The sequence below is a fragment of the Xiphophorus hellerii genome, chromosome 12 (assembly GCF_003331165.1).
Source record: "Xiphophorus hellerii strain 12219 chromosome 12, Xiphophorus_hellerii-4.1, whole genome shotgun sequence".
Classification (NCBI taxonomy): Eukaryota; Metazoa; Chordata; class Actinopteri; order Cyprinodontiformes; family Poeciliidae; genus Xiphophorus; species Xiphophorus hellerii.
In genome coordinates, this window is record NC_045683.1 from 17,999,130 (window position 1) to 18,017,030 (window position 17,901).

General features: G+C 40.2%; 1 protein-coding gene across 1 annotated transcript; it reads left to right on the plus strand.

The window, feature by feature from the left end:
- Window positions 1–5,126: 5,126 nt before the first annotated feature.
- On the plus strand, window positions 5,127–16,127 carry rgmb (repulsive guidance molecule BMP co-receptor b). The gene is made up of 3 exons (XM_032578208.1): window positions 5,127–5,658; window positions 9,863–10,404; window positions 13,520–16,127. Exons 1-3 carry the CDS (start codon window positions 5,541–5,543, stop codon window positions 14,276–14,278), a joined length of 1,419 nt encoding a protein of 472 aa, XP_032434099.1. The 5' UTR covers window positions 5,127–5,540; the 3' UTR covers window positions 14,279–16,127.
- Window positions 16,128–17,901: the final 1,774 nt, after the last annotated feature.

Consider the following 17,901-nt stretch of genomic DNA (forward strand, 5'->3'; position numbering starts at 1 on the left):
ACACTGATGCAACATGTACGGATAAAAGGGGAAAAAACTCTGTAAACTGTGGTGTGTGTGTTTTGTTACGGTCTTTGAGGGTGACGGAGAAACATTATTGTGATAATCTCTATGTTTCTCACACGGATCTGAGTTCTCTAAAGAGCTTAATCATTTTTATTTTTTTAGTTTTCCCTTTCTGGAACGCAAATCCAATGGAGTAAATGTTTGAGGACACAGGATGGCGTGATAAGATCCACTCAGGTAAAACACAAGACAAGCTTGGTCCTAGAGAGCCATAGCTATCAAACAGGCTATTAAAGGATGTTGTTTCCACTCACATTACTGCGGGCTTTGATACTTTGATGTTATCTGTCTGATTATCGTCTTACATCAGGAATTTAACCCCACACACCTGCAGTGCCTCCTTTTACTTTTACCACACGTGTTACTGTTCAGGTGGTTGAGTGCTCTGTTGTCTCACACCGAGAATGAAAAGATGGGCTGTGCAACTTAGCGCAATATGTGGGGTTGTGTGAAATAGCAGACCTAAGAGCAAAGTGTTTTAGTATTTAATTTATTATTATAGTTTATTAACATGTGTCCTGCCTCTTCCAGTGGCTGGTCCTGAGTTTCTCAATGTCAGGATCTGTGTTTTCTGTGTTCATTTAGAGTTTTTTGTGTCCTTGCGTCTCTTCGTTGTCCTGTCCTCCCCTTGATTGTTCCCAGGTGTGTCTCGTTCTGTCGTTACCCTCCCATGTATTTAACTCCACCTGTGTTCCTTGTGCCTCGTCGGGTCCTCGTCAATTATTCGTCAATGTAGAGTCTAGTTTGTCGTCGTCAATGTTCAGTCTTGTCCTGGTCAGTGTTTCCTTGTGCCTGCTGCTTGTTCCTGGATTTATTTACCATTAAAATCATCATTCGTTTTCATCTTACCTGGGTCTACAGCGTCTGCCTCACCAACTCTCACCACGTTTCATGACACTCAAAAGGGTTGGGGATGACCAACCTCTCCTTCTTATCAACTTAATTTTGTGAAATATTGAAACTTGAGTCAATATTGATACCTTAGGTTGTCCACATTGTTCAGACGTTGTTGATGGAAAACTCTTAAAACACGAGAAGCTCTTCTCATTAAATCTTCCATTTTAAAGGTCTTTCAAAATCCCTGTTTAGATTTTTTCTGAACTTAATTAATAGACTTTTTTCTTTTAGCAAATGGTCTTTTGCAAGAAAATTCTGCTTTTGCGATCCACTTTTTTTTTTCAAACTAATGATGCAATACTGAATGAATCACTCCACCTTGTCCAAACTCAGCCTTTGATGTGTTTGCAACAATTCAAGCTGTTAACATTTGCACACCCACCACACACACTCAGACAACACACACAGGTGCGTTGTGGAATTGTGCAAACTGTTGAGCGACGGTCTGTTTGGAGTAGGGGTGGAGTGAGGGGGTGAATACAGGTGGAGAAAGGAGGCAGAGGTGTGGAGGTGAAGACAAGCCCAACGTTCAGAAACAGACTGTCTGTGTGTCCGATGGCAGCAAATCAGCACGTGAGGTGATGCATAGGGAAGGGGGGTGTTGTTGGCATCCTCTGCTGCCTTGCCTCAGCTGTGTAAAACTGATTAGTTAAATTAGTACAGAGTATCGTATTAATCTTAATGAACAGGGCATCATTTGTTTTCTAGGTGTCTGTCCGTTTAAGCAGATGTGTGATTAGAATCAAATGTGAAATTAGTGCTGATTAATAGCATCATACATATGCATGTAATTGAATTAAATCCTTTGTGTTTAATGTGTGTGTGAAATGTTCACCTGTTTTTGTGGGGTTTTTTCGGAAGTGAGCTACTCAGCTTGCTGACATGCTGGAGAGAGAAAATGTCAATCTGTCAGATCATGGCTTGTTTAATGCAGGCCCCAATATTTGGTTTCCAGGATTTACAGCTGGCTGGCAAATTAAAGTTAAACAGCACTAAGTGTCTCAGCAGGGTGTCGGAGTGGACCACCAGGAAGCTCAGGCTGCTTTTACTCTGCTGGAAAGATGAACACATTTCTTTTATATGACACCCAAGTAGATCATTTATTGCCTTTACATGCTGTTGCTAAAACTAATGGATACTTTATCATATCTAAAATTTCCATGGGCTTGGTTAAAGGTAAGTACTTTTAAAAGATTACAAAGGAAAGACTTGTAATGACCTCTGCCACATGTGAAAAGTGAAATAATGTAGCATTACGCCCAGACTGACATACATTGGAAGGTGCAGTGCTGAAAGTTTTCAATATTTATCTGAGTATATATCAAGCTGCTGTTTTGTCTGAGCAAAAGGATTTTACTGCTAGCAATACTAGCAAGTCCAGGCAGATTCCTCAGACATTGTCATTGTCTGCCACATCAGCTCTTAGCTACTCAGACCCTCCTCAAGAAGACAACAATCTTCTTGGTTATGTTCTAGTACACTTTAATAAACAAACAAAAAAATAAAACAAGAGCGATACAAATTTGGCCCGCCTGCACAGGTGGTTGACACAGATGGAGACTTTTTATTTTTAATTTGGGCAAAATGATTATCAACAAATTGCAATGGGAAATGACAAATACACACATTTTACTAAAATGTGTGTATTTCTCTCTCTCGCTTTTTTGTAACGAGTAACTAAACCACACATTGAAAATGTATCGGAGTAAAAGTACGCAATTAAGTTCGGAAATATAGTGAAGTAAAAGTGAAAGTCATCAAAAATTTTCATACTCCAGGAAAGTATGAAGTACTCCAAAATATACTTAAGTAAAGTAGTGAAGTATTTTTACTTCGTTACTATACAACACTGCATTTTAGAGATCAATAGGTTAGATTAGGTCTCAAATACAGAGCCCAAAATTTCCAAACTCACTGACACTTTAACTTGATGACTTTGTTTAAGTAATGGTTGATTTCCAATCAAAATACTGGGTCTTGTCCTCAACCCTGAGGTATAGGCCAAAGGTTTGTTATTAGATTAATCAAAATAAATGATAGTGTGGATGTAAACAGTGTAATGGAAATCATTTTGTGGATAGGAACACATTGCTTAACACTATCTCTTGTCATTTTATTTATTCTACAAATTTTCCTAATTTTCTCATTAAAATGTCGTAGTTATTAGTTATTTAATTAAAATAATACAAATAATAACCTGACATATGTTTTATTTAATAACATTCATACCTTGAATTATTCCAGATTTGTTTGAAAGTATACATGAACATAGACATAATTTCTTTACACACTGACACACACATGCAGCCTTGTTTGCTGGTGAGATCAGAGAGTACTGCTGCAAACAGGAAGCAAATATAATCTAATAGAAGAGGCTGTTTGAGCTTCACACAGCATCTCCTCTGGCCACACTTACCGTGAAATCTCCACGAGCTTTAAAGTCACTCTGTGTGTGTGTTTATTTTTTTTACTGACATGCAGGAAAGAAAAAAAAAAAGAGTGACCAAATCCTTTGCCGGCAGTGATTTGAGTTAACATGCTGGTTGTGAGTCACATCAGAGTGAAACTAGTTGGATTTGGCTCACATAGACGCTCATAAACTATCAACTACAGAGAGGCTTTATTTACTGCAAAGACACAAGTTGAGCCAGGACGATAAAAGCAGAAAACAACCCTGAACGCACACACACGACACACAGAACCAACACAGATATGGACAATATATGGTGTGTAAAAGATTATCTAGGACTTCAGAAGTTCAGGGCTCCCTTTGATGCCTGACCTACTTTATATCCGTTAGTTGGGTAAGTTTTGGCACAACTTCAAGCCTCTGTAATAAAAAAACAAAAAAACATTTCATAACACATCCTAAAACACAGTGTGAAGTTATTCATTTATTCTTTAGAGGTAACAATAGTAAGGTAAAAGGTATTTCTGCATGTATTCAGTATCTGCAATGATCTCTGAGTGGTGTTTACACTGCCTGTGTGCCCTTTGGCAATCCTTTTGACTTGACTTTATGATTTATGAGGGGTGGCCATGTTGACTCTTTGGTGTCCCCGTCTCAAAGAACTTCTCTCATAGTGTGGATCATGAGGAGGAACATATTTTTTGTCTGCAATTTGTTCCAATATGATTTAATCAACAAACAAAAATATAAAAATATGTTCTTAGTGATGTAAAAGTAAACTAGTGAACTTATTTGGCTCCATAAATGCATCAAAGCCTTAAAGCAGATTATTATTAAAATAGGAATAAATTATCTTAAATTAAACTCATCAGAGCTGAACCAAAGCACTGTACATCAATTATACAGATTGAGAAATAATTTAAGTTTTTAAGATTTTAACCTTGTGTACCTGGAGTAAAGAACATTATATTGCAATATTGAAGTAATCTGTCAAGACATCAGCCAGGATGTTGAAGATGGGTCTTCATAATGAACAATTTCTCCATTATAGAGTACAATAATACCAAGATAGAAAGCAGCTTAAAGAAAACAAAATCTATTTCTACAAGTGGCCGTCACAAAGCCCTGATAAAATCTGAGGGCAAAGCAAAAAAGGTGTTTAGAAACAAACTTGATCAGTTATGTTATGAGAAATGAGGGCAAGCTACTTCAAACTATTATGAGAGACTTTTGGAGATGCTGTTTTTATTTTCCAGTAGAACTTGGCACCTGCTCTCTTTGCCAAAACTACCTGCTTTAATGCCCAGGTGAGCCAACAAACTCACCTGACCTATAAACCACAGAGGGAATATGGAGAAGAAGAGGAGCAGCGCATATATTGTACAAAAGATACATTTTGCAGTAGGTTGACATATTCTGTATTAAAAGTCTTGTTCTGTTATAAGAATATTAACAGAAATAGTCCTGAAATAAATCACTGGGTACCACTGAGTTTCAATATTCCAGTTGAAGAAATTAACTGTTCAATGATATTCCAAAATTATTGTTGCGTGCAATACTGAAATCATCGATTGTCACTGTTAATACTGTGAGTCTTCTCTGCTAAAGTTGTCTCCTCTTGACTCAGGGTAGGCGGGTTTTCCGCCAGCAGGGTTTGGTTGATTCTGTATTGATTTGTTGGAGAGCCAGAGGGGGAGGGGGGCGAGGAGGAAGAAGAGAAGGAGGAGAAAGTGAAAGGGGAGTGGAGTGGAGAGAGTGGAGGAGAAATCCCTGTTTGATGAGGGGAGGGAGAGATGTGATTGTTGGGTGTCGGAGAGGAGGGGAGAGCGATCATAATCAGAGAAAAAGTCGCACCGCCGAGCCAGCGAGCGCTCCTAAAACACGTGGAAGCTGGGAGAAAAGTACAAGTGTCGTCGGAGGAAAGTGACTTCGCACTTTGTTTTCTTTTTTCTCCTTCAGCCTTCTCTTCCTTTTCCTCCTCCTCCTCCTCCGCCCTGCATTCCGCGGAGCAGCTGTGCTTTAATGCCCCTACGCACCCGAGAAGGAGAAGACGGAGAAAAGAGTGAGGAAGAAGAGACAGAAGAGGAGGTGAAGAGGCCTGGACACCACCCGTCCCCGCTCCCTGGGACTCTGTCCACTCTCCCCTCCTGGCCCTGCATGGACGGGGATGGGGAGAGCCGGATGCTGTTACCGCGGGGCTGAGCGCCTCGCGTCCCCGTCTGCGGTGCGCCGCTTCCGGCCGCTGCTGCTGCTGATCATCGGTCTCTGCTGCGGTGCTCACATAGGTAACTAACCCTCTCAAATCTTTAGGTCAAACCCGAGCCGAATCTGTCATTTTACACTTTACTTGCGCACTTCACTGTATTTTTAGGCAACTTTACATTATAGCACTTCATTTCAGTCCGCGCTTTATTAAGACTTCCGATAATTTATGAGTTATTAAGCGTTTGTAAGCGTTTTGCGTCGGGGCCCAGCACGACTACTGCCTGACAAAGGCTCTCTCCAAAGCGGCAGTGCAGCAGTCTGAGCCCGGATCGAGTTTCTCCTCCTCTCTCCTGGGCCGTCATTCTCCTGTCTGCCCCTTAATGGCTCATGGAGGAGGGGAAGAGAAGGGGGAAACAGGGCTGCTACCTCTACTGCTGCCCATACATAACAGATGTATTGAAATCCAAGTTAACACCCAGTCTGTAGTGTTGCTGGACATAAAGCAAAAAACACAACAAAGTGGTATTTAATTCTAACTGGATCATCTAGATTGGAGAAGAAAGCATTAAAAGTAATCAAAGATTCATTTAGTTTACCATTATTATATTTAAAGTTAATCTTTTATTGTGGAAAGTGTTTAATTTGCACATATTTGAGCTGAGAATCAAATGTTCACCACAATCTAGCTTTTCGCCCAGCATTTTAATGTCTTTCTGTGTGTGTGTGCAGAGATTGTTTTGGCTATTTTTTGGCCAATCACACCTCCTGCATGTAGTTTAACGCTGCTCGGCAGCGGGACAATCCCCCACTCTCTTTCTGCACACACACTCAGCCCTGTGGAGCACACAGAGCCCAGCTTGCTTGAAAACCCTCTCAGCACCTCCTGCCACACATGCCTCACCGGGAAAGAATGTGTATTATTTGGTTTAGTGAGACAAACAGAGCGGTTTATTTGCTAAAAGGTGTGAATAATGTTTTGTTTGTGTTATTTTTGTTGAGACATATGTCATCGACTGACAGCTGTACGAGTGTTTGCACAGGAAAGCAATGAACGTCTGGATTAGTAGGAGCTTTTGTTGGCGGGGTTTAGGTGAGTGCGTGCTGGTAAAGAACGTGAGAGAGCGCTCACAACAAGGTGATCAATAAGCACTTCACAAGCTGTTCCTTCGGCCGAGAGAGAATCCCAGTAGATCAGTTTTTTATCTCATCTCTGCAGCTCAGAAAAGGTTAAGAGACAAAGAACAGATAAATAAATTTAAGTCTGGGTCTCCTGACCTCTGTCTGATGGTGGAGAAGCTGCCTCGGGATGCAGGGAGCTGGTAACCTGAGGCCGGGCCAAGTGCAATAATAGAAGAAGTAAAGAAGAAAATTGAAAATACTAGAAATATAGAGATATGGGTGTCATTCTGCAGAAGGTTCTGACTCCTTTGTTAGAAACTGTGTTGCAGGGGGATAATACAAACAAGCCTCTGAACACATGAGATCCTTACATAGAGGTTTCTTTATTCTCCTCTTAATAACATTTCTTTTCAGTATTCACCACCTTTACTGGCTTTAGCGTAAGTTCCTTATTTATATGCATAGATTGGCTTTTCTTTTGAAAGAACAGCTATGAATACCTAATAAGATTACGAGAATCCCCCGAGAACAAAGATAAGATAATTCTCTTTAATAAGTAACCGTAGATAGTCGGAACATATTTAATTATCACATGAAAATCTCCTTATGGAAACCCAGAATCCAACGACGGCGCTTCAGTGACTCATTTGGAACTGGTGCAAACTTTTCTTCAGAGGCTTCAGTCAATTGAGTTAATTGAATAAACAATAAAAGATGATTTTCCCTTCCGTTTATATTTATATTTATATTTGATCAAATATAATAAGGTAAAATTATGGTTCCAGAGTAAAGTGGGAAGTGTCTTTTATTAAGATTTATAGTGGGAAAGTGTTTGGAGTTGATCAGTCAGGCTTACCACACCTGACTTTAAATGCCGTTGTTTTTACTAAAGGGCCGTTTTCAGGTCTAAAAGCTACACAAAAGATGTCTAAAGGCAGAAGTTTGAGCTGCAGAACAAACAGCCTTCTTTGCAAGAAAAAACCCCTTTAGCTTTTATTTATCATAGCTTCCAAACCTTAAACCATCTGAATGAGACTGGACTCCGTCCCCTTAGAGCCCTTGCAGCAGCGTTCGGGTGCTGCAGGTCTGATAGGAGGAGAAAGAAGGCAGGCATTTGGACAGACACAATGCAGCCTCAGTGCTCAGACGGTCTGTGCAGCCTGTGCGTGTACGTGCGGGCATATCTCAGGGTTGGTGTCAGTATTTAACAGGCAGGGGAGAGATTCTGAAGCCTGCTGTGAGTGGGGGCTTTGCATCTGTACCCTGATTTTAAATTGCTTAAACTCGGAGCAGCACTGCCCTCACATGGTGGGACACAAGTGCTTCACACGTCCACAATCTGTGGAAATTGTGGATTTTGCTAATTATTAGGAATAATCTCTGTGTGAAACTGATGGAGGGTGCCTATTTTTGCCTGTTTTTTCTTCCTTTGCTCAGATATCAGAGTCATACCACCATTTTTTTTCTGATGATTGCTTGTGTTTGTGTGCAGCTGGCCCCCTCTCTCACCTCCCTCTCCCTCTCTTTCTCTCCGGGCTAATCTAATAGGAGCACGCCGTGACTGATGCATTAGGTCTGGTCTCTAATCTCTCTCTGGCTCTAACTCTCCCTGTACATCTGATGATCAGTGATACAAAAGGCTGTTTTGACCCCCGTTCCACTTGGAAATGTGGAAACAGATATAAAATCATGGACAATTTCAGACCAAGAAATCAGTTCCCGATGGTGTGATGGTGAATTTTTGATCATGTGTTTATTCTTTTTAAAGTGAGGGTTACAAACACACAACTTATCGAAGTTTCCATAAATCATGACAATACATGGCATTCATTCCCCATGAACTTTTTCTCAATTTGTCACGTTATGGCCGCAATCTTGAGTGTTTTATTGCAATATTTATGTGGCTGGCCAGCACAAAGTAGCACCTAATTGTAAAGTAGAAGGAAAATTTCACAACTATTAAACATATATGGTGTATCTGCGTACGTAAAAAATGGACCATATTTTTCAGATTTCTGTTGAAAAATTGTCCAAAAACATGACTAACAGACATTTGGGCTCAAATAAATTCTTTTCAAGTTTCTAGGTGAAGACATAGAAGGATAATTACCACCTATGCTTGAATAATCTCAAGTTTTCTGAAGTAGTCTAAATTAGACTTAGGTCTAGGCTTTGATTATGCCATCCTAACCCTGTATGTTTAGTGCCAGTTTAAGGTGAACTCGATGACATGCTTCCCAGATTAGTTAGTTCAAGTTCCTATCAACTTGCTGATTGTCTCCCAACAGCATAATCCTCCCTCCTCCATGTTTCAAGATGGCGATGATGTGTTCAAGGTGATGTTCAGTGTTGGACCCGAGGTCAATAAACTACATCTCTGTCTCCTCTGATAAGAGCACATTTGTTGTGTGTTCTCCTTTAGCCTAGCGCAAAGTTCAAAACTGGCTTTTTATTGCTTTCTTTTAACGTCTTTCAAACTCCTACCTATGGCTCTATTTATGAAGTTCATAACTAATAGTTGTTCCCACCTGAGCTGTAGATCTCGGCAGCCCTTCCAGAGTTACCATGGGTTTCTTAGCTGCATGGTATCCTGTCCGATTTTTATTTGTAAATAGTTTACAGTAATCATGTTTCTTTCTTTTCCCCACTCAAAGTAAACATTTCTTTTTGTTGTTCTATTATATTTACATTATAATTTATGGTTAATGTGACAAAATGTGAAAAAGTTCTGGGGTTAGGAATATTTTTGCAAAGCTTTGTACATGCAGCTTACCAGCTCTTTCCTTCTCCATCTCTCTGTAAAACTGTTTTAAACTCTTCTTGGCTCTCCATGCAGTATTATCTCACTACTGGAATGAAGTTGCTTCATCGTTCCTGTCTGGGCGCTCTTTGGTTTATTACACTTTAGGTTTATTGCACTCACAAAGCGGCAGTACTGATTGATCAAGACTTTTAATTGGCTGCTGGTTCTTTTTCTTCTTTTATTGGGTTGGACTGTAACACCGTAGAGCTTTGCGAGTCTAAGATCAAAGACTCACACCAACCTTCATAAAAGATCAGGTTTAGATCTAAGTGATCAGACATTTATGGTTGGCTCGCTAATGCAAACATATTCATTTTGTCTTTTATAGGGTACCTCTGACTCTCTTTGTTTGTCCCGTTCAGGTCAGTGTCAAGTGGCTACCCCCCAGTGTCGGATCCAGAAGTGCACCACCGACTTTGTGTCCCTGACCTCCCACCTGACGCCCGCTGTGGATGGCTTTGACACCGAGTTCTGCAAGGCCCTGCGCGCATACTCAGCCTGCACCCAGAGGACAGCCAAGGCCTGTCGGGGAAACCTGGTTTTCCACTCAGCCCTCCTGGGCATCTCAGACCTCATGAGTCAGAGGAGCTGCTCCAGAGATGGTCCAACTCCCTCAGCGCACCCCGAGATCCCCCTTGAGCCCTGCAACTATCACAGCCGCACCCAGCACACCCACACACACTCCCACTCCCACTCCCACTCTCACGGCCATGGTCACAGCCGCTCTCGGCCCGGGTACTTGTTCTGTGGGCTGTTTGGAGACCCGCATCTGAGAACATTTAAGGACAGCTTCCAGACCTGTAAGGTGGAGGGTGCGTGGCCTCTTATTGATAATGACTATCTGTCGGTGCAGGTCACTAATGTTCCTGTGGTTCCTGGTTCCAGTGCAACTGCAACCAACAAGGTGAGAAACTTTGAAAATACGACTATCTTGTGTGTTTTTCTTCAGATTTTTTTTTCCTTTGACCATTAAATTTTAGATAGTTCTGATTTCTCCAGCAAATTTTTGTTCCAGCCTTCCTGCCATTAGCATTAATTATTTATATCAGGAGCAGACACAGTGTCACACTGTTTGTCGGAGAGAACAGTTTTGTAAAAGAGTGCTAAGAAATATTTGATGACAAAGACAAAGTGATTACAGGGTTAGCATTTTAAACTGTGTTTAGCATCTTCTGCTAGCACTGCGACATTAGCTGAGACTCCAAGAAGGGTTCCAACATTTCCAAGTGTTATATAAACAGACAGATGTTGAAATAATAGTAATAAAAAAGATAAACAGAGCAACTTTTTCATAACACAATCTACTGATTTTCTTGTTCACTCTTTGGCTCTCTAGCAAACTAAATGAGCTTCAACTTCCTTTAAATTAGCATCTTACAACTTTGTGCTTTGTCTGACTTAATATTGAAAATGGGTACATTTGAATGTTCTAACCTCAGTAGCAGTGCCCACACTGAAGAGTGTTAAGTACATAATACAGTCCATTAGAAAAAGATTGGATTTTTTATTTCCAGCTCAAACCCAACTCTACACATCTGTAATATCCTGGTATTTAGAGAAAAAAATACTAAGAAAGTGAGGCAGACTTAGTTTTTTTCTGTGTGTGTTTGTTTTTATTTGTCACGTTTCTTTGCCACACAATAAGAAATCTTATCAGTGGGAAACCAGAAAACACCCTTGCTCTAGTTAGCTCTCTTCCAGACTCCCTTTGTGTGTCTCTGGCTTCCACAGGCACACAGGTGCAAAGCAAGCGTCCTCGATCTTGTGACCGCCTCTTGTGACTGCAGCAGTGCAGCAAACCTAACTTGGTTAACGGCTACATATAGCCTGACCGCTAATTTGGCGGAATGAGATGCGTGAAAGGAGCCACTGTTTACTTACAAGCGCATTTGGAAGCATTTGTGTGTCTATGTAAGGAAATATGGGCTCTATAAGTTCATAAGTAGCACTCCTTGCAGTCAGCTTAAAGCTCTGTGTGTGTTAAAAGGTCCCTGTGCAACAGCAAAGATTTACGTACACACATCTGTTCACAGCACTGCACGGAGGACGAGCTGCACAAGGTGATCTTTGTGGTGTTAAAGAAGCAATGTTGATGTTTCCCCTGATGATTTGCCCTCTCTAGCTTAGTGGATAGCTTTAATTATTAAAGCACATGCACACACACTTATTCACCAACAAAGTGGCATACACTCGCGCATGCAGAGAGAGCAAAAAGCAGGTTTTTTACACTTCGCAGCTAAAGGTTTGACCTTGTGTCAGAGGTGGGGCGAGTTATTAGTCACGACTATTAGACTCGAACACACACACAAACACACATTTTCATATACACCCACATTAACAGCCCTCCAGGCTTAATGGGCTGCCAGGCCTCATTCCTCACGGCTGTCATGTGAACAAAGCAGCCATTCACCGGAACTATGATGCTGGAGCTAACCGTAATGCTCACACACCACACCCTGTATCCACCGCTGTGTCTGCACACCCCTGGAGCGTGTGCGCGCGTGTGTGTGCGTGCATGTTCATGTGTCAGCATGTTTTTATAGCTGTGTCAAATTACAACTTGTTAGAAAGTCATCAAGTCGTTCCTGAAATATTGTGAGATGATTGTGGCTCACTGTCTATGGATTCGTTTTTCCTCATTTGAGTGATCAATGCCAAATCGAACCCAATATTTAGAATTTTTTTAGGTTTTGATTTGATTAGTTCAAAAATATTTTAAACTAATTTTATTCTGGAAAAAAACTAATAAACAACAGACACAGACAAAAAAAAATAAAAGAAAGAGTTAGCAAATGTGCACCAAATAAATCCTTGACAGTAACTACGCCCACAAATTTGACCTGATTCATGTTTATATTAAACAGGAAATTTAAATCTTTTCTTTTGCTTGATGTCAATCACTGCCAAGCTGGACGAGCTCAGGGTCAGTTTGACCTTTGACAATTTTGTACGTATGCTCTGCTATTTTATTGCTTTCTACTTCCATTTTGTGTCTGTAAACCCCTGCTAATTTTTTATTTTAGTTACATATTTTCAGGAATTACAGAGTTAAATTGTGACTACAATGGTCAGTCTCAACACTCTCTAATGCTATTCATTTTGACAGATTATGACCACAGATCAAACCAAACTCTAGACAATCTACTGCTGATTGATATTATGTACTTTTGGCAAGCGTCCACGTTTTCTAGTTGAAGCCTTTGAGTAAGTTACAGAAAATCGGTAAAGCTGGTACAATATGCTGCACCTGTTTTATTCAATTAACTTGGTTGGTGAAAAAGACCCAAAAAACGTGTCTAAAAACGGAAACAGTTGAAAAGACCTCTGGGTGGCATTTATTGTATTGTGTCGTAGCATATCATAGCATATTGTAGCATATTGTAGCGCATTGTCTTGTATCGCATCATTTATCATTTATCATTGATTGTGAATTTTTTTTAATCATTATAAGAATTAAGGTTTATTGTTGGCATGATAAATTTCAAATAAAGATGGTAAACAGAATAAATGAAAAACTGAGAGTACGATTGGAAATGTTATTTTTGCTATTTCCTCCACTATTAGTTCCATGAGAGTATCAATATGTTCAACATTATGGATAAATGCAGTTTCTGTGTAGAGTTCACTGATATAAATTATACTTTTTACAGCAAGTGGCGTCCTGGGGAAGCCTATTTCAAATGCAAATATTTTTCAAAAACAACATCAGTATTTGTGCTGCTATTAATGCCGTGGCATGCAGTCACAGCCATACAGTTATAAGTAATAAGTAAATAATATTTTTTAAAATCTTTATCACTATCAGAATAGTACCACAAAATATCATGATAATATTCTAAGTCCATATTGCCTACCTGCTCCCAACCACTGCTGTTGCAGAGCAGGTGGCCATACCAGAGAACTCAGATCAGTTACTAGTCACATCATAGAATAATTTGACAGGAATGACTCCTCGAATTTGTCACTCTGATTCCGAATCTTGACAATGCAAACTATTTCCCTCCTGTTTCTCACTGTAGATCACCATCATCTTCAAGCCTTATGAGGGCTGCACAGACCAGAGGGTCTACCAAGCCGTCACAGACAGCCTCCCTGCTGCCTTTGATGACGGAACGGTGAGCAGCGGAGACCCCATCCACACCTCCTTCGGGGCTGACGGTGTGGCCGGGAAGGTCCGGGCTCTGTGGATCTCTGAACGCAGCCCTGGGCGCCACGTAGAGCTGCATGCTGGCTACATTGGTGTAACTGTAATCATTCGCCAGCTGGGGCGCTACCTGACATTGGCCGTGCGGATCCCAGAGGAGCTGGCTCAGGCCTACGATGACACCCAGGACCTGCAGCTCTGCCTGAACGGCTGCCCCAGCAGCGAGCGCATCGACCAGGCAGGACACCTCCCTTTGCCGCTTTCTCCACCTGCACTCGGCCTGCAGCAACAGCAGCTGCACCGGCCCAGCTACGCCTCACAGACGCAAGCATACCCCCATGGTGCCACACATGTTTTTGCCATGGACGGGGCAAAGGAGCGCTGCAGCGAGCAGCTGGAAGTCCTGGACATCTACTTCCACTCTTGTGTGTTTGATCTCCTGACTACTGGAGATGCTAACTTCACATTAGCTGCACACAGCGCCCAGAAGGACATGGAGAGCCTTCATCCACACCGGGACAGATGGAGGATATACCCCCGCGGCTCTGCAGCTTCTTACTTCCACTCAGACTCTCAGCTTATCAAAAAGCTCGCTCTGCTCCTGCTGTGTGCTCTGAGCGTTGTATTCATGTGAGAATGGCAGTCCCTGTGAGCCTGAATGCATGTAGGCCCGAGTATGTGCACTACAAAAGGAGCTTAGAGAGGATTTGGTTAGCTGAGCACTGATACTGAGCACTGACGCAGAAGAAAGCAGCACGGGGAAGCCTGGCAGTACTACCTGCATTTCACCTGGCAGAGTCCGAATCATCGAATGCAACTGACAATGAGAAAAATTTTTCCGTGTGGGTGAATCATCTGTAAATAGTTAATTTTTCTTCCTTAAGTGCACAGTGTGATCGTGTATAGATTGTTTTGTTTATGTAATTTTATGTGACTTTTTTTAAAATACCTCAGTCAGAGGAGGTTTGTTTTTAACAAAAGCACTTTATTTTAACATTTTTTACACAATGCCAGTCAGTGTTTGTTTTCTTTTTCACTGAAAACCAATAACTATTCAAGTATTGGTTGTTCCTTTTTTTTTGTTAGATTTTTTTTGGCTCCTCTCAGAATGAATTAAATTCAAGGAGCTGCCATTGATGCTAAAATGAACCATTCTTCCAGCAGCTGATCTGGGTCAGTCAGCATCTCATCTAAAGTCATTTAATGTGAGCTTTTCTGTTGAATGTATTAGGTCTGTTGTTGCAGCAAACACCATCAGTACTACTTGTTTGTTATTTGATCCCAGCTGTGTGTGTGTGTGTGTGTGTGTGCGTGTGTTTGCAGGAGTTTTGGATGTTTTTTAACAGCTGATGAATGTTTGCTTTATTTTATGTGACTCACATTAGAGTTGTTTCAGCCTCTTTGCCAACATGTAATGATTTTAGTGTTTTGTTTAATCACACTACATAAAACAGCTTGTACTTTCCTGTAAGTAAGAACTTACCTTTCTGAACTTTCTTGGAACTTGTCGAGCACTTTCCCCAAAACTTTCCAAGCTCGAACTCAAAGTGTACTTTCTGGAACTTATTAGGCACCTACTTTCAACTTTCCTGTAGGATTTCAAGGATTTACCTGATACTTTCCTGCAATATTCTTGAAACTTACTGATTACTTTCCAAGAATTTACAAGTTTAAATTATTTTGCAAGTTTATTTCTGAAACTTACTTTCACAACTTAGCTATATTATGAGGAGACTTCTTGGTATTCTCCACAAAACATCCAGAGTAAGTTTCAGAGAGCAAGCTCTGTGATTCTTGGGGTACTTGGTAGATTCCTGGAAAGGAACCAGTAATATTATTAAAAGTTCCAGTAAAGGCCCTATCATGTACCAGAGACTGACATATGTCACAGGAAAATACAGACTGCATTACGTTGCGCTACCCGTTTTTGTTTTGATTTTTACCAAAGACAAATGGCATGTTATATGTACACATGAATCATGACTCCCCACCAAACCAGCACCTTCATCCCCCCTTTCTAAAACTTGGTACTGTAAACCAGTTAATCCTGCAGCAAGATGCTTCATATTGGGATAAAAGTAAAATACTTGAGGTATTTCAAGGATCTTCAGATCATGAAATGTGTCTGTGTAAGCACTGTGATGTGGGAATCAATGCCTTGTAGAATTTTCTGCCCCATCGAAAATGTAACATCCTGTATATTTATTCCCAGTTTGATCCATCAGCTTTAGTTTTAGCCATTGTGTGAACTCCTTTCTTCATGTGAGTGTCGGTTTGGTGAAGAGTGACTGGTCAGTGTTGAAATTCCTTAACTTATTTATGAACGTAGTGTCCTGTAGAGGATGTTAAGCTCCATATTCTTGATGTTGGATAATTATTTAAATAAAATGTCAGATGTGATTGTGCTGCCACCTAGTGGCACTCCCTTGCTACGTCAGTGTGTTACTAAGAGCGCTAAAAAACTACAAGAAAGGAAGAAACAATGTGTGTGCTGGTCTTTTATTTAAATATGATAAAGTCAAAACAGTCATGCATTGTTTAATATTTATAAATTTGAACTATATAATCAGTAGCATAAGGCTGCTGAGCTGGTTGTTAATGTCATAATAAACAAAACCTCTGCAGTCCATGAGGTAAATGTGACAGATTTAGATTTAATGGCCAGTTTCTTCTGCAGTCCTGGAAGGGTAATGATCTAAAACACATTTTAAACATTAAATCACTGCTCATTAAACTGCAAGATATTGAATAAAACGGAATTACACAAAACGTAAAAACAATAACAAAGGAACACACACATATAGCCAGTGCTACAATAGCTTAAAACTTAATCATGCTTTTGGAAAAATGCACAAACACAAGAGTACACCAAACATTTCAGACATATGTTTCCTGGTGTAATTTTTCAAAAATATAAAAATACATTGAATCTTTTGTAATTAAACCATCTGAAAGTTAAACAGAAATTCCATTCATTTCTATTTGTTAATTTTTAACATGTTTTTTCATATCTTGTGACTTATTAAAACTAGACTCAGGAGCTCCACACACATCTTGAAAAGTACACAAGAAAATGCAGGCATTAATCCACCTGTGTGAGGTTATGTTTCGATCAGATACCATCAGACTTGGCCTCACAAACAGGCTCTCGTTTCAACTGCCACAGTCAGAAACACCTGGGATGTGAAAAAAAAAAAAAAGGAAAAAAGGCGCCACTACCGATTCAAAGCAGTAAACTCCTGAGGATTACTTCTTTTGTTCCTGTAGCTTTCCCCAAAACTCCCTGTAAACCGTCTTCGTGAAGTCAACCATAAAGGAATGGAACGCTCCTTTCTTCTTCAGGCGTAGAAATCATCTCAGAGTTGACAAAAGAAGAAGCTTCAGTTGCTCTGGTTTCTTTTCAGCGTCACATTCTGTATCCAAAGCTCTTCTTTTCCAAATATCTAAAAAAAAATTGGAAATATTTTTGTTGAGATTTTTTTTCTCTCTTCATCCGGAAAAACAGATATAATTCACCAGGAACAGCTGGATTAACACAGAGACTTAGTGGTTTCTCTCTTCTCTTCATAAATAAAAATACTAGGTTTCGTTTGCATTTTGAAAATTGGTAAAATTAAACTATTTATAAGTTCTACAATAGTTAATATAGCCACTAACTCAATAACAGTGCTGCTGTTTTACCACATTTTTCTGAAAGAAATAAAATACAAAGGGTTTAACACCTATTATGATTAAAATAGCAAAAGAATGCAGTCTTAATCAAAAACTTAATTGGGATTACCTTGTAAACTGAAACTGAATCAATAAATTCAAGAAGGGTCCAAACCCTAAACTTCTTTTTTGAAAAAGGTTTTTAAAAAATGTTCCCAAGGTCTTTCACATCATACCTTTGACACCTACAGTAGCCTTTTAGAGGCAATAAATCACTCAATTTATTGCCTCTAAAATAAATTTGAAGTACAATGAAGTTTGGATACAGTTGAATTAAACCATTGAAACTTTACATAAAAGGGCAAAACAAATTAAGATCCTAATTCAGAGGCTTTATTTTAGTTCTTTTCAAAATTGACCAGACCAAAGGAAACCCTGAAGTGGAGATACTCAATTGTTAAAATGGCTAAATGTTCATAAATGAAGCTTATACTTTGGGATCTGATGTCTTGAATCGCCATTTGTTACATGCAGTGGTGGCTGCATGTGGGATTTCCCCCCCAGTTCAGGTTGCTGCTGAGCTCCGGTGGGTTAAGCAGACCCAGC

Coding starts and splice junctions, on each gene's coding strand:
- rgmb (XM_032578208.1), top strand. CDS start 5,541: ATGGGGAGAGCCGGATGCTGTTACCGCGGGGCTGAGCGCCTCGCGTCC. Junction 5,659..9,862: donor CTGCTGCGGTGCTCACATAG/GTAACTAACCCT, acceptor TGTCCCGTTCAG/GTCAGTGTCAAGTGGCTACC. Junction 10,405..13,519: donor GTGCAACTGCAACCAACAAG/GTGAGAAACTTT, acceptor TTCTCACTGTAG/ATCACCATCATCTTCAAGCC.